Source organism: Crinia signifera, chromosome 2 (genome assembly GCF_055691185.1).
Source record: "Crinia signifera chromosome 2, ASM5569118v1, whole genome shotgun sequence".
NCBI lineage: Eukaryota > Metazoa > Chordata > Amphibia > Anura > Myobatrachidae > Crinia > Crinia signifera.
Window position 1 is genome coordinate 355,051,322 of NC_139218.1, and position 16,597 is coordinate 355,067,918.

The following is a 16,597-nucleotide window of genomic DNA, read 5'->3' on the forward strand; positions in this document are numbered from 1 at the left end:
CGCAATTATTTATTTCCCTCCGCTTGCGCTCACGCTCCCAGAATGCCGTGCGCGCCGACGCCCCGCCCGGCGGCATCCTGGGCAGGGGGACTGGGGAGGGACCAGCTTACCTGTCTGACAGTGACCCGAATAATTATTATGAAGGCGGGCGGAGCCGCGCCGCTACGCACAGCGGAGTACGCCGGTGCAGCTGCACTGCAGCCAGGAGGGGAAGCGCCGCCGGGCAGGAGAGGCGATCTTCCCACTCCGCTGCTTCCGGCTGCCCTTGTCACACAGGTAGCGGATCTCCAGAATTTCTCTTAGCGCATGTGAGCGAGCCGCACCTTAGCAGCATGTACTACATACCTCCCAACATGACCCTCTCCAGGAGGGACACAATGCTCTGTTTCTGAAATTTCCTCTTAATTTATGGATTACCATCACCTGTGCTGAAACACCTTTCTTATCAATTACCCTGTTTAAAACAGGTGATGGCAATCAGAAATTAAGATGGAAGTCCAGAAACAGAGCATTCTGTCCCTCCTGGAGAGGGTCATGGTGGGAGGTATGGTATGAGGCCGAGCCCGGGGGCCCTGGCTAACCACACCATAGCGGGTCGGAGCGCTTCTGACGCTATGAAGTTCCTGCGTCCTGTAAAGTCAGTAACAAGCTGTGAGAGTGCAGTGCGCAATGTGGTTCTAGTGTTTCACTCTGCACTCCCTATGGGGGTGATTAGAATGGGGCGAATTCTGCCTGTGCAGACGGTGGGAGCGAACGACTTTGACAAGTTTCACACTCGACGACCCGTTCGATCCAGCAGTAGAGATTTGTCGTCCGCAAACGAACCGGCTCTTTTGAACGGGTCCGCCCAAGAACGGATGAGCCGCTGACCCCCAAAAAAGGGTGATCCGTTTCAGTTTACAAAGCATTTTCCTGATCTCAGTGCTGCCACCTGTCTTTCCGTATCTTTTCACTAATACTGCTTTCACATTGCAGAAATGGGTAATGACCCGGTATTCTTAAATGGGACTTTAAAACGGGTCTGAGCCTTGAGACCTTTCACATTGCAGGTAAAAACCGTTTTAAAAATCATTTAATACCATTCAAACATTCAACCCGTTTAACCCCCAAGGGACACGTTTCAAGCCATTGAAATAGAGCTGTTCAAACTGCCAAAAAAACGGCTTTGAACCGTGTAGGACTCTACTTTTTAACAGTGTTGAAATACCGGTTAACTTTAACCGGTAAATCAACTCTGGCACTTTCACATTGCAGCCTTAAACATTTTAAAATGGAAAAAAACCCGGCAATATACCATTTTAAAAGCGCGATGTGAAAGCGGTACGAGAGATCCGGCGGATCCCGGCTCAGCTTAATGATCCGTTTTGGATCTCTATCCAGCAGGGGCAGACAACAGGCCGGACCAGGGGAAATATGGCGTTTTATGGGCGTACCCAAGAAAACACTGGGCATGTCCCTTTGGACGACGGGAGGGTCAATGCCTACCTTACCTCCTCCCCCCTCCCCTTTGGCAGACTGCCAGGAAAATAGAGTTATTTTAGACTGACTTATTTCCTATGGGGAGAAAAATCATTCGATGATCGGCGAACATCTCCCCTTCGGCTGCATGCAAGGCGATGTGTTCGCGAACATCTCCTCTCATGGTACTGAGGGGATTGGGGGGCGAGCGGCATTATGGGCTCGCTAAGTAGTGGATGTGCGCTGCTTTACTAGCCTTTCTGAATCAGGCCCTATGTGTGCACATGGAGGACACTAGAACGTGTTGCGCATACATACTCACTGTGACTAGCTAATTTGTACTTTTAAGCCAACATTATAACATTTATTATAACATTATATTAGCCTCATGGTGGCTCTCAGTGTTCTGGGCGGTGACCATTGGCCCCATGGACTCTGGGAAAGGGACTATTTCAAACTGAATCTTGAAATACTTTGCCCTCAGAAAGTAGTCCTGCAGGGATTTGCAGAGGCTGAATATGCAGAAGAAAACATGAACATGCAGGGGGGGGGGGGGGTTTATATTCCACTGTCCCTTCTCACTGTTGCATTGTGCACTGCAATGTATAGTCATGTAAAGACCCCATACACTAGTGCGATATGGCTCTTTGCACACAATTTCCATCTATTGTGCCGATAAATTGTGAGAAAAGTGCCATATTGTATTTGTCTTACCTCCGATCTGTTGCACGGTCCCGTTCAGATTGTATCCGGAGCTCACCGTGGCTGCTACAATGATTTGTTAGGGATACGATCACTAGGTCGACATGTCATTAGGTCATCACATGCATTAGGTCCGCATGGGCTAGTTTGACCGTCAAATGCTTGACATGGGGTTTTCTCTTTTTTTTTTTGCCGAAATGTGTGGACAGGCGGTATTTCATACCCTACTATCCACTAGGGTGTGGCGGGAGAATAAAATCTGCCGAGTGTAGTGAGGCACCGTGCCTGAAGCATGGTGAGCCATCCGAGGGGATGCGGTGCATTTTAGTATCCATGTCGACATTTGGGATATAAAAAAAAAAAAGTAAAAACCCCCATGACGACTTTTTGACTGTCGACCTAGCCCATGTTGACCTAATGCACGTGTCGACCTAACCCCATGTTGACCTTCAGTGGTCGACCCAATGCATATTGACCCTATAACCCATACCCAATTTGTTATATCCCACAGCCATAACTGAGATCGCATTCAAGACATTGTAGGCAAAAGGAACACATACAATATATCATATGCGATCGTAGCCTCAAAGTAAACTGGCGGGCAGTTGCCTAGGTATCCAAAGCGAGGCTGCATGCAATACCTCGGCATAGTGTAGGGGAGCCGTAACCATCATATTGCCACACAGAGTAAGTTGCTGGCTGGCAGCTGCACTTATAACAAACAGTGGCGTAATAATGGGTGCAGTGTGTACGGTACACATGAAACCCTACTTTAATACTCCCCCCCCCCCACCGGATCCCCACAATGACGGTTGCTGCACTGCTGAAATCCCCGCCCATTACCAGTGATCTGCACATGCACAGTAGGGTCTGAGTCTAGTGCTCATGCCCTACAATGCCACTACAAACATCACTGGAAATATGGCCGCCGGGTCATTTTTCCAAAGATCTTCACATTCGCAGTAAGGTCTAAACATTCTCACATCTCATGTAGATTAGGTAACGGGTATGGATCATAGGGTCACCAAGAGGAAGGTTGACATGGGGTTAGATTGACATAGGGACACTCGCTGTGCTTGCCATACTACAGCCACAGAACCTCCTTACGCTCGGCACACTATTTTATTCTCCCACCACACCCTAGTGGATAGTAGGGCATGAAATACCGCCGTCGGCTAAAAAAAAAACGGGAAAAATCCCATGTTGACCTAGTCCATATCTGTCAACCTAATGACCCTGTCGACCTAACTCCATGTCAACCTTCCTCTTGTCATTCTCGTGACCGAATATACCGTGAACCTGCTTTTTATATAATAAATACAGCCATGCATTTTCCACAGCCAAAGATCAGGAGTAAAATGTGTTACGCTGAAATGCTTATGGACTTTCAAAAAAATGGTAGTACCGGTAGGCCATATTTTCAGCAACTCAGTTTGGCAATTATTGTTAACATGGAAAGGTGTACGAGCAAGCCGAGCTCAGCTGTGAGGTAGTAGTAGTTCACATAAAGCTCTTAAAATGAGACTAGCAGATGGTGTCGGCTAGAATAACATGTACAGCAACATTTTAGACCTAGGAGAGTGTTCTCTAAAGTGTAGGAGAACTCTGGGTTTGGCAGAAGCCAGGTGATCACTTCATGTCAGGATCCATACTGAAAAAGTATGGAGGAAGAGGAATAATGGTCTAGCATGGTTTTATAAAGGTTTATAAGGATATCCGTAACCAAAGATTGTAACAGAGAAAACCACACCACATTGATTTACTCAATTCAGGAATTAGCTCTTTTAGTTCGGAAAGAACACACTAATGCAGCCCACACACGCACCGTGCGTTGTGGGCTTAACTAGCACACATAGCATCGCATCGTATGCCTTGTGCATGCGATGCTATGCTAGAAAAAGCTAGTACAAAAAGTATGTGCAGCACATACTTTTTGTACTGTACGATGAGGTTCTGCGGGAGCGCGCACACCATCGTACAGCATCGCACCGCCTGCATCGGTGCGTGTGTGGCCTCCTTTAGCACTCCAAGTCATAGGTCTGGGTGAAGAAGAACCAGCACAGAGATTGAAAAAAGAAGATTTCTGTATTAAAGGTGCGTACACACTGGCCGATATATCGGCCAGTCATCTGTCCAGTGTGTATGAGCAACACAGCTCGTACACACTGCAACACAGCAGATGCCAGGTTGAGTCAAAAATATTGGGACATACATGCTTCTATAGACTGAAATAATGACACTCATTGATAACATAAGCGAGCACCCAGTAGACACCACCTTTTTTTTTTATTCTGAACAAATTTCTGGGCACCATTGAAGACTACTAATCATTGCTATATTTAACATTATGGACTCACCTTAAGAAGACCACTGCAAAATATTAGGAAACCTTGATATTTATACCAAGGCACATGATTGGCAGGTCTCAAGTACTGATCTACTACTGTTTACAGAGCCTATACACTCAAATGGAGGTACTAACCAATCATTTTCCCTCGCAGCCTTCATGCATTAAGGATATATTTTATATTTAGCTTGTTTTTAAAACCAAAATAACTAATCACTGACTTTCTGCCAATAATGTTTTGTCAGTTACGATCCATCTTGCATCTGATAATAATAATAATAATAAAGAGAATTATGAAAAGATTAAAAAATGTACATTTATTTTTTTTAATTCTCCAAATAGTATAATACATGAAATTTATCCGCCTTTAACAAGTCTGTAAAACAAATAGTAATGTGGTGTGAGGGTTGATGCAGCAAAGTTTCGCAAATTAATACAATCTAAAATCAGTGGCTCAATTTGGGAGAAAAAAAAATATTAGTATACTGAAAGGTTAAAAAATATTGTTTCAGGAAACAATACAATAGAAATAAATACTACTTACTGATAAAAACAAAACAAAAAAAAAACACTAGTACTTAACAGGTGATGAAAGTGAACACTTACCCTGAGAGCCTTCTAGAAATATACAGATTATGTACAAATACAGATCTGCTTGCACACATTTTTGTTTTATATTAATTTTTTAAATAAAAAAAACCTTTGTAGACAAAAGGGGAAAAAACATCAGTGTGTAAAATTATTGCACTGCTGTACACTTAAACACGGAATATGGCAAGTTACACATATGCAATTACAAAGCAGAAGGGTTATCTGCTATGGAATGATGTGCTGTGGTGTGAACAATCGACAGAGGCTCCCCACCTCGGCCCTGGAGGGGGGCGATTAGGGCGCACATGACGAGGTTCCACAGAGTTCATGATATCCGAAACGGTCATATTATACTCATATCGTTCCAGCATTTGGGAAATCTTCTCACGGGGGACTCTGTGTGTGTTTCTTCTATTAAAAAAAACAAACCAAGAATAATTTACTTTTTACTACTATATTATGAATTAAAAGATTCTTAACATTATATACTCTATTACGTCGGTTCTCAAACTGGTCCCGACACTGAAGTGGCCCACGACCATCTCAGCATGGGGTCGCGACTGTATGTTGCTGACCATCAGGCTAATGACCTCTCTAATCTCTCAGCCAGTGATCCAAGAATTATGAAAACATCAGTTGAATTGTATGCTGCCTTCAGAATCCTTGGATTTCCTAAACCAATGATGCAAGGAGTCACAAGGCAGGCTTCCTGCCATCCTCTGCCTCCCCCCGTCACCCCCAAAGAAGGTATAATCTTTAACATTCAGAGCAAAATAGTTTGAGAACCCCTGCTCCATTAGACCAAATCCTTATTAGCATCCTCTTAAGCCTTTATTTTTATGGCCACAAAGGGACTTGCAACATACAAAAACAGGAAAAGTATGAAACCAAAAAAAATTAAAACTTGACAATTGCAGGGTATACACACACCAAATGATTTATAGCTAAAGGAAGTCATTCAAAGACCTATCGTTTTGGTCATGCAGCACAACTGCTGATGTCGGACATATCTGCAGGTATAATCGGTGCTGCTAAATGCTGAGCATGCTGCTCCCTCCCAGCCGAGGCCGGCACCCACTTTCAATTGATATTGGTGGCTTTAGCTTTGGGCCACACACAGGATCAGACCACCACGACCAGATTTCATGGGGAACACAGAGGGGGGGGGGTGCACACTAGACTATGGTGACTATTTAATTAAAGTCTGATCCATTCAGACATGCATTTGTCTGAATGGATCCAACAACACCTATTCAATTGTGCAGCCAAATCAAATCTAATTTGAGCCAAACCCATCTGTCAGATTTGGCTGCTGCTGCTTACCCGGCCCGGCACCGGGTGAGCAGCAGCATCGGAAAGAACGGGTGCTGCCGGGACCAGGTGAACAGCATCAGGTGATAAGCAATAGCACCTCCGCTGCTGCTCACCTGGTGCCATCATCCCCGCCTCATCTCCTCAATCCGACTGTCGAATTGAGATGGTCGGAAACGGGCCAAAACTTGTCTATTTGGCCCGTTTCCGACAAAAGCACGTGGATTGGTGTCTATTCCGCAGATCCACGTGTATTCCCATCTGCCAGGGGGGGGAAAATGCATTTGAATAGGTCGAATCATGGATTCTACTAAAAAAAAAAAGTCAGAAAGTTTACAACTCTTATTGAATAGACCCCTATAACAAACAATATGCACAATAACGGTGCATGTAACCCAGTCGGGTCCCGACAGTGCAGATATCGTGCTGGGTACAAACCATCTACTTTTTACCCAGCTGAAGTGAACTTTGCAAAAAAATCTCAAAGGATGACCGAAAATAAAAAAAAACAGGCCGGGTCCCCCTTATCCGTGTATTCCAAAAACAGTGATTTTTCAGAATATTTCAGTTTTTTTTTCCCCCAGACCCTTTTTTTTTTTTTTTTTAATACCTACCTCGTCCCCTGATGTCCACGGCAGCCTCTGTGACCCTCTTCAGTGGCATCTCCGGTCCCAGGGGTGACGATACCGGTGCAATGCACCCCTGGGACCGGAGATGCCGCTGAAGCGGATCCTGTTGGATGTCAGGATACCAGGTAAGTATGAAAAAAAATTTCCAAACTTCGAAAAAAATCCCTTATCCAAAATGCTCGTGTCCCAAGCATTCCGCACAAGGGATACTCAACCTGTATTTAGAATACAAATGCTGTAAAACTGCCTGAAGTTGGTAAATCAAATTATTCTGTACGGCAAAAATAAAAAAAACAATGAGTTTTTGCTAACCATGCAATAAAAACAGGGTCTTACTTTTCCAATTCATAAGGGTCCAGTTTCCACCAGGTATCTGGTTCCAAGATTTCCACATCATAACCTCTCTCTATGGACTAGAAAAGGGACATTTCCATTAGAAAGTGAGAATGCATTAAACCCACATTTCGTAAAACAGGTCTGACAAGTCACACAAAAGTACACAGTAATTCAGATGCACATGGTAAATTGTATATATAAAGTACATTGACCAGGCTCAGAACAACTTATACCCAATTGGATCATGGGCGTTTACACAGCAGTCTTCCAGATCTCTGCACTGATCTGGCATGAAGCAATGACCAGTCCATGTAAATGTACAAATGATGACTGGTTTGTATGTAAAGAAAGGAGCTTGATAGAAACAGTGTTCAATGACTTTCTGCATTGCATGTTAATACAAAATGGCAATTCTAGAATCTGCAGATGATCCAACCCACATTCTCTCTGGCATAAGAGAGCCAACCAATACACTCGTAGTTGTGTGCAAGAAGTGTTCAATAAAAACTTATTTACACCTGTTGATTTCTTACCATTTGTACATACGTCTTCATTTCCCAGGCCTGGCTATTAGTGTTGTCGATAATAATAGGTGACCTTCCATCATCCATTGCTCTTTTGGCTGTGGGACATATAGAAACAAATGTTACTGCGGATGTTTGGAAACAAAATGTATCAAAATGAATTAAAATACAATTTGTCATTTTCATAACAAAACATTTTCAATAGTTGAATACACACACACATTTATTATTTTTTTTTTTTTTTTGTTACAGAACATTAATGTCAAAATGTAACCATCCGATTAATCAGTTAAATGACAGGTCCATTATCTGTCAACTAAACCGTTTTGGTCTGTATATGCCAAATACGGCAAATTCTCAATATCCCGTACAATAGGAATACACTTAACACACCTCTGTTGTGATTCCAGCTGTGTGCATCCCCGAGCAGTTTAACATCATATGTATATCCAGTTTCCTGGCTAAAGTAGTCATCGGTGCTGAGGACAATCCCGCCAGGAGACTCACCCAGCAGAGTGCTGTGGAATAAGAGACAGAGTCAGAGATATATCATTCTAAAAAACTCTGTGGTGGTCAAAATGTAAACAAAATACAATTATTTCTTTCAGCAAAATGAACATTTTTCAAATCAATGTAAACAATGTTAAACTACAGCAAAATATGAATCAGTTCTTTTGTGTGTCAACATTTTACATTTGTTTCAGTCAAATGGTTGCAATGGTGATCTGATGCTGCAGCTTTACTCCGATCTGAGACACATGCTGGTGGTGTCTTTTTTTTCCTTCAGGCATTAGCAGATCTCTGAATCAAAACCTGTGTGATTTAAATGCTACAAAGAAACAGTCATTTTCCTCCAAAGCAGATCACAATTGTAAGGCACTTCAGCGCAAAGATTCTGCAAATGAGCCTCAATTACAGAAGAGAATAGGGGGGTGATTCAGGTTGGTTTGCAAAAGCAAACTCCTCATACCCCTTTCACACTTGCAAAAATATCCCGGGATTTTGCACATGAACGCGCATCAACCCGGGATTTAGTTCAGTGTGAAAGGGTCTTGAAAGAATATCCCGGGATTGACATCCCGAGATTGCTACCCAGGTCCTGACCTGGGTAGATTCTGGAATCGACCCGGGATGCAGTCAGTGTGAATGGTCCCGTACCCGGGATTGGATAGACGGGACTCTAAAAAAAAACTGCTGATTGGAGCTTTCTTGGGCTCATGCTGATGTCATCTTTCAGAGCCCTGGAGTCCATTTCTAATGACATGCATATGTATTTGTAGGGATTTCCCGGGATCAGTGTGAATGGGGCTGTCCCGGGTCGATCCCAGGTCTGAGTGAAGTGTGAAAGGGTACATTCTCGGGTAGAGTCGTGGGAACACATTCCCGGGTATGACCTGGCTCTGCGAGTGTGAAAGGGGTATTAATGGACAAAACCATGTGCACTGTAAGCAGAGAGATACATTTGGGGGAGTGATTTCTGTGCAGAGTAAACACTGGCTGCTTTATTCTTACACTGCAGTTTACTGTAGATTTCAGTTTGAACACCCCTCACCCAAATGTACCTCTCTCTGCACATTACATCTGTCCCACCTGCAGTGCACATGGTTTTGTCCATTAAATGAGTTTGCTTTTGCAAACTAACCTGAATTAGGCGCTAAGCGACAATAATCGCCATGTCTGATGCACATAGTTACCATCTTAAAGCCCTCACACACTTGTCTGAGCAACAAGACAGACTCCTTGAACTTACCCAGCAGCTTCCCGGGAGTACTCACATCTGATTTGGCACTTGATGTGCCATTTTTTACATGCAATTTATCACTGTGATCCCAGCATCCGGGTTTTTCCAGGCGCCTGCCTCAACAACTACCAGGCCATATTTAGAAGCAAAAATAAACCATCGGGAACACAAGTGCCGGCTATACCATACTTGGATGATAAATAGCAAAATCAGCACTTTGACTCAATGGAAAGGGACAAACGTACTTGAAAATGTCAAGTAATAGATTTTGAGGTATTTCTAAAAACTTTATACAAGAGACAGTGATGCTAATAACCACATTATGTCATTTTTTTAAAACAAAACAAAGAAGAAACAAAAGATGAGATATTATGGACAAGAGCAACGTTTCTTTCTTGCTTAGAACCGCACTACATGTGTTGCCCAATGCAAAACGGGCAACTAGCAACTGCTGCATACTAACCGTGCCAATGTGCTCTTTCCCGAGCCAGGGACACCTCTCAGAAGCACAAGCCTTCTTTGAGAATTCTTACATGATGACAGCTCTCTGTATTTGTGGGGATATAGTTCATGAGATGCATTACTAACTTGGTGTAATGGCAGTTCACCAAAATTCCTATATTTCTGTCCACAAATGTCCTCGTGCGGATGTTCTTGTTGGGCCCTTTCACCTGTGCTTGGTGGAGAAGGTTTAAGGAAACTCATCCCTGGATAGGTGGCACTACTCTCGGGGGGTACACGTGAACTGTGCCAAGGAGGGCGGGTATTATTTACAGCAAGGTTATTATTGTTTGGATTATGTAGAGGGGGCGGAAGATTATTTTGCCTGGGATAAGTCAATGGATAGCTGTGTCGTGGAGGAGGTGGGCCATATGGTCCACTAAGAGAGGGTGGTGGAAAACCTTTAAATCCTGGAGGTGGCATTGAATGGTTTAAAAAAGATGTATCCCTTGTATTAAATGGAGTTTGCCTATCAAGAGAAACCTGGTTATAAGGAGGTAGTGTAGGACATTTATCTTGTGATGTTGATGCTTCTCTAGGATGACAATTGAGAGGCATCAAGGTGGATGCTTTGTTGGGAAAAGGACTAAAGGCCTGCGAAGATGGTGCTTGGCTTTGATGAGAGCTGGCTGGGATTGTGGCTGGTGCTTTGCTATCAGAGGGGCTGAAATCTTCCACATTAGCCACAACTGCGTGATTAGCATGACCAACTTGGTCGTCAGCCTCGGGATCAAGTTCATTTAGTTCTTTGTAAAACTGACGCAGCTCATAATCTATTCCATCCTCACCTTTCGATTTAGTTGCAGTTTTCCCCAACTCCACAGTTTTAATCTTAAAGGCGACAGACGCAGATTTTGGATTATTCTTGGCATCACGTTTGGAGGTTACCAGAGTAGGGGATTGAAAAAGTGGTCCTATAAAAGCAGAGCTGGTTTCTGAAAATGATACATCGGAGATATCTTTGCATTTGTTTAACACAGATAATTCAGATGGATGCTGGTTGAGGTTATTCAAGTCTTTCCCATCACAAGGTGCTTGATATGAGCGATTTCTCCCATCACAAGGTGCTTGATATGAGCGATTTCTCCCATCACAAGGTGCTTGATTTGAGCGATTTCTCCCATCACAAGGTGCTTGATTTGAGCGATTTCTCCCATCACAAGGTGCTTGATTTGAGCGATTTCTCACATCAAAAGGTGCTTGAAATGAGCGATTTCTCCCATCACAAGGTGCTTGATTTGCACGATTTCTCCCATCACAAGGTTCTTGAAATGAGTGATTTCTAAGTGATCCTGAATTGTACTCCGCACAATCATTTTTTGAATCTCTAGGGACTCTGGGTCCTTCGCTTTTGTGGATGCCTGACTGATAGTATCTGTCCTCAGAGACCATTGACAAACTCCATTTCTGTGGCTGTATCTGACTGTCTTTATGAAGGACATTATCTCTCCTTGCCCAGGACGTGTGAAATTCAGGTCTGGACTTTTTCACACATGGCTCAATGGATGAATCATACACATCGTGCAAGAAATTCTTTTCAACATGAGGCATCTAGAAAAAAGAAAAAACAAAAAATGTAAAAAAAATGTCTTAGGCAAATGCAATTAATGCATTTTATTCCTCCAATTTTGTTGATTATAGAACTGCACAAAAAGTACAAATAGTAAACATGTAAGAAAATATATACGGGGATAATCAATGTCTGACAATATTTCCGACAGTGGAAATATTGGCAGTTAAGGTATTCAATCACAGCCAGGACTCGCCTGCTACAGACCCGCCTCCCTGTGAAGGAGTTTGTATTGTCCGTGGCCATTTCTCAAAAAAACAACCACGTTTTCACCAATCCAGACTTTTCTGAAACACGACAGTTGGAAAAATTGAATTTCTGCTGTCGAGTTACTGTCAAAACATGCGAAATGGCTCAGTATGTTCCGACAGTCGGAATCTGGGATTGAATACCACCCTTAGATAATTACATAACAAATCACATATACAAATGAACAGAATCAGCATGAAAGAAACAAGAACAAAGAAACATGACCCATTATAGTTTCTTATCAAAATTTTACTGCCATTAAGGGAAGTACAATATTCAAAATGGAAGTTTGCCCCAAGTTAAAACTACTAAATTGTACTGTGAAGTTACTATATTAGTGATAGGATAGAGTTTTTATGAAATGATCAAGAGTTTGCATATATGGTAGCCATATAGACATACAATTCTCTACTCTTTTAACTTTATTAATGGACGTCCATAGGCAATCCATATGAAACAATGTGTCCTTTTATCATTTAGTATACGTATATATAAAATATGTGGACCGATGTGTTGAAGGGCTACAGATGAATGTATTTTAAACACGTTATGCTCCCGTTTTTTACTTTGTAAAGAAAATACAAAATGATTTGAGCAGTGAGAGAATAAAGCCATGTACACACTGAGATTTGGCCATGCGATTTTGATTAATCAAAATCGCCTAGCACGTTAGCCAGAATCGCACCGTGTACACTGCAGGCTATAACGATGAGCAGTCCCGCTGCATCGCTACAGCCTGGCAGGATAGACAGTGTAGGTATTGTTGTGTGTGAATGGTTCAAGTGGAGGACCAGGCATAATTCCAGGAAAAACATTCCATCACTTGGGCATTATACCTGTAAATTAGGATTATTCAGCAGTCGTGGAGGTTAATAAAATTGAATATTTTATATTATAACACCAGGAAAAACCCTAGTCGGAGAGAATAGAGGACTCGCTGGCAATGGGTATGTATATGAACATGGAAAAAGAGGGGACATACTGTAAGGTTGACCGTGGTGACCCCAGTATGTGCCGGATCCTGTATATTGCATACATCCCAACATAACCCATTCCAGGAGGGACACAATGCTCGGTTTCTGGACTTTCCCCCTTAATTTATGATTGCCATCACCTGTTTTAAATTGGTTGATAAGATTGTGTTTTAACACAGGTGATGGCAATTAAAAATTTAAGAGGGAAGTCCAGGAACAAAGCAATGTGTCCCCCATGGAGATGATCATGTTGGGGGGTATGCAGGGCTGGACTGGCCATCTGGCTCTTCTGGCAAATGCCTGCGTTGATTTAGCCATCCAGTTTTTTTTTTAATGGCTGCCCCGTCTCCCGATCAGCGCATAGAGAGTCCAGTGGCTCTCTGTGCGCCAATCAAATCCAGGAGAGATGGGGGCGTAACATGCAGCCATGCCCCTCACTCAAGCAAACCCCGGCGCGTGTGCTTCCATAAATGCCAGGGCTGATTCTGAGGTCCAGTCTGTCCCTGGAGGTATGATATTGTAAATTAGTATAAATACAACTGGAGATGCCTATACTTTAAATTAGGAATGTCCGCAGCAGAGACGCTATATCCAGCCACCCGCCTAGGGCCCAGTAGTCAAAGAGGGGCCCGATTATATAGGCTGCTCAGCAGTGTATGGAGGCAATGTTTGGTAGCACACATCCCCAAGCATTGTGGTAACACAACTCAAAATTGCTGCGTTTCTCTATGAGTTCAAAGGAAAATCAGGCAATGTCAGTGTCTGCTATGAAGATTACATTACCCCTTACATGAGTTTTGCTTTAATTTTACAAAAAAAAAGAGAGGGGAGGGAGCTCGTTGGCCCATAGGCTCCCTGACTAAAGCAGCCAGACAGCTGTGTTACTGTATATACTGCACTGGCACAGTGAGGGCACACACAGGGGCAGGGGTAACATGAAGCCCATGCCTTTATAACTACATTACCTCCAGTACGGTGTCCAGAGAGAAGCCACTGCCTGGCCTCCACATCCATAGAGAAAGTACAGGGCCCAAACCGCATTACCCGACAGTCAACCGGCGTCGTAACGTCACATGCAATCGCCAGGCATGCCGGGAGACGTAGTCCATACGTCAAGAGTAACAGCGTATCGGGTATGCCGGGAGATGTAGTGCGAGCGAGGTGACTAACTAAAGTTTCCCAGCATGCAGTGAGTGAGCGAGGCGTGTGTACAAATGAGTGAGCTCGCCTCTGTCACTGTCATGTGTATTCTCTGGCTGCTGGCAGAGATGTGAGTGAGCTTTCAGCTGCGGGCTAAGCAAAACGAGGAGTACGGAGTGCCTATTTGAGTACTGTTATTAAATGTAATATGACTGTTAATGCAATAGAATAAAAATTATGTACTAGGATGGTTCCAAAAATAAGGTAACATGACCACTCAGTGAATGCTCCAAATGTATTTATATCAATATAAATGTATAGTTTACTTTTCTGCATTGTCCCCATTCCTGTCTAAGCATCTGTTCCAGCAGTACACCAAGGCCCAGATGTACTAGGTTGGCATTTCGCTGCCTTACGAGCCAACTAACGCCTCCTGCCGGGCATGCAAACACCCCCCCTCCCCCCTGTGAATGATTTTTGGCATAAACATCCATTCGCAGGCTTGCGTGGGTGCCCGAGATCATTGGATGATCACGACCATCAAATGGTTTCTGAAATGCTCACTAATCTCTGTCACTCCCTGGTTCTCTGAGAACAGGACGGGTAGCTGATATCCAATGATGTCAGTCACCTGCCCCCAGGAGGCAGACATCACTGGATATCAGTGATGGGGACACCAAGTTTTTTCCTGGGCGCACCCACTGTTTTCGTGGAAAACGCAGGGCATGTAAACGCTGCATCCTGCATACTAAGCAAGTCTCTAAGCAGAGCCGGCCCTAGGCATAGCATACTAGGCAATTGCCTAGGGCATCGGCCTATGCCTAGGGGCGGCAGCCTCCTTACCATTGGTGATCTGTGGTAGCGCCGTGTCACACCAGGGGACTCAGTCGACGAGACTGAGACCTCTGGTGGGGACCTGGACCGGTACCTCAACCGTGGAGGTTGGAGAGGACCCTTGCGCATGGAGTGCGCGACAGTGCACCCAGAGCCAATAAGCAGTCAGAGATAAAATACAACCGGAGTTTATTTGCAGATGGTTGTAGTATAACAGACAGTAAAGCATGCAGGATAAATGACAGAGTTCATGCAGATTGCAATACTTTACAGATGTGATGATATGTGGGATCGATGGTGGAACATCGGATGTGGAGACTGTGGGTCCGGAATGACGGACGGAAGACTTGAGCTTGACTGTGGGTCCGGAATGACGGACGGAAGCTTGGCTTGGAAATCCGGAATATCGGACTATCGATGATGATGTGGGAACATCGGATCCGGGTATCGGATATGGAAGATGACTGTGGGTCCGGAATGACGGACGGGAGATGACTGTGGGTCTGGAATGACGGACGGAAGCAGGAGATCCGGAATATCGGACTAGCGATGAAACATCGATGGTGGATGATGCTGGAGCATCGGAAGGACCAGAGTCCCGGAGCTAGGCTTGGTCACTGGGCTGAGAGGCAGGATCACAGGCGGTGGAATAACCTGGACTTCACAGGAGATGGAACAACCTGGAACACACTGCAGCATGGAAGACAACACCAGCAGAGAAATACACTTGTACAGAGACAAGGACAGCTGACCATACACTGGAGACAACTGAAGCACTAGCAATGGTTCTGAGAGCTCCCAGCATACTTATCCCCACTGGGTGGCCAGGATTGGCCGAGGAAGTATGACAGGGAGATCAGAACCAACAGGATTGGACAGCACAGACATGTGACTGGGAAGAACATGGCAGCCCCCATGTCTGCTATGGCGGGAAAGTGTGTTTGTGCACACCATGCTGGATACTGGGAGCAATGGCGGCGGACAGGTGGATTGCCGTGCACTGGGGACTGTCACTGGGAGACAGGACGCCGGCAGGGATGACGTCTGGACCGCAAGCTGAACCTGCGGAGGCACTTAGCCGGTAGGAAAGTCTGTCTGACAGCTCGGATCGTGACAGCACCCCCCCCTTTAAGGGTGGCCCCAGGACACCTTTTAGGCTTGCGGGGAAACTTGGAGTGGAACGCCCGGATGAGTCTGGGAGCATGGACATCGATGGCATTGGTCCATGATCGCTCTTCGGGGCCGTAGCCCTTCCAATCGATCAGATATTGCAGACGACCATATCGGATGCGAGAGTCCAAGATTTTACTGACCTCATATTCTGTTCCACACTGGGTGCAAACCTTAGGAGCCTTGGGGAGCTTGGAATGAAAGCGATTCAGAACCAGCGGCTTGAGCAGCGAAATGTGGAATGTAGCTGGCACTTTCAAATAGGGCGGCAACTTGAGCTTGTAAGCTACTGGATTGACGACTCGCTCAACTGGGAAAGGACCAATATATCGGGGAGCGAACTTCATCGATGGCACTCTCAATCGAAGATTCTTGGTTGACAACCAGACACGATCTCCTGGACGGAGGGCTGGCACAGCTCTGCGTTTCCTGTCGGCAAATTTTTTGTAACTGCTTGAAGCCTTCAGAAGTGAAGAACGAATGAGCTTCCAGGATTTGACGAATTGCCGGATGGTCGTGT

General features: G+C 44.6%; 1 protein-coding gene across 1 annotated transcript; it reads right to left on the reverse strand.

The window, feature by feature from the left end:
• Positions 1-4,809: 4,809 nt before the first annotated feature.
• LOC146057945 (uncharacterized) lies at positions 4,810-14,085 on the reverse strand. Its single transcript, XM_083169809.1, has 6 exons — positions 13,899-14,085; positions 10,103-11,691; positions 8,292-8,416; positions 7,908-7,996; positions 7,375-7,451; positions 4,810-5,509 (listed from the first exon to the last, which is right to left on the reverse strand). Exons 1-6 carry the CDS (start codon positions 13,941-13,943, stop codon positions 5,317-5,319), a joined length of 2,118 nt encoding a protein of 705 aa, XP_083025935.1. The 5' UTR covers positions 13,944-14,085; the 3' UTR covers positions 4,810-5,316.
• Positions 14,086-16,597: the final 2,512 nt, after the last annotated feature.

Bases quoted from the DNA above. Each gene is read 5' to 3' on its own strand.
- LOC146057945 (XM_083169809.1), bottom strand. From the start codon at position 13,943: ATGTGGAGGCCAGGCAGTGGCTTCTCTCTGGACACCGTACTGGAG. The intron at 11,692-13,898 runs GTAATGTAGTTA...TCTTTTTTCTAG, and splicing joins CTCTGGACACCGTACTGGAG to ATGCCTCATGTTGAAAAGAA. The intron at 5,510-7,374 runs GTAAGACCCTGT...TTTTTTTAATAG, and splicing joins GACCCTTATGAATTGGAAAA to AAGAAACACACACAGAGTCC.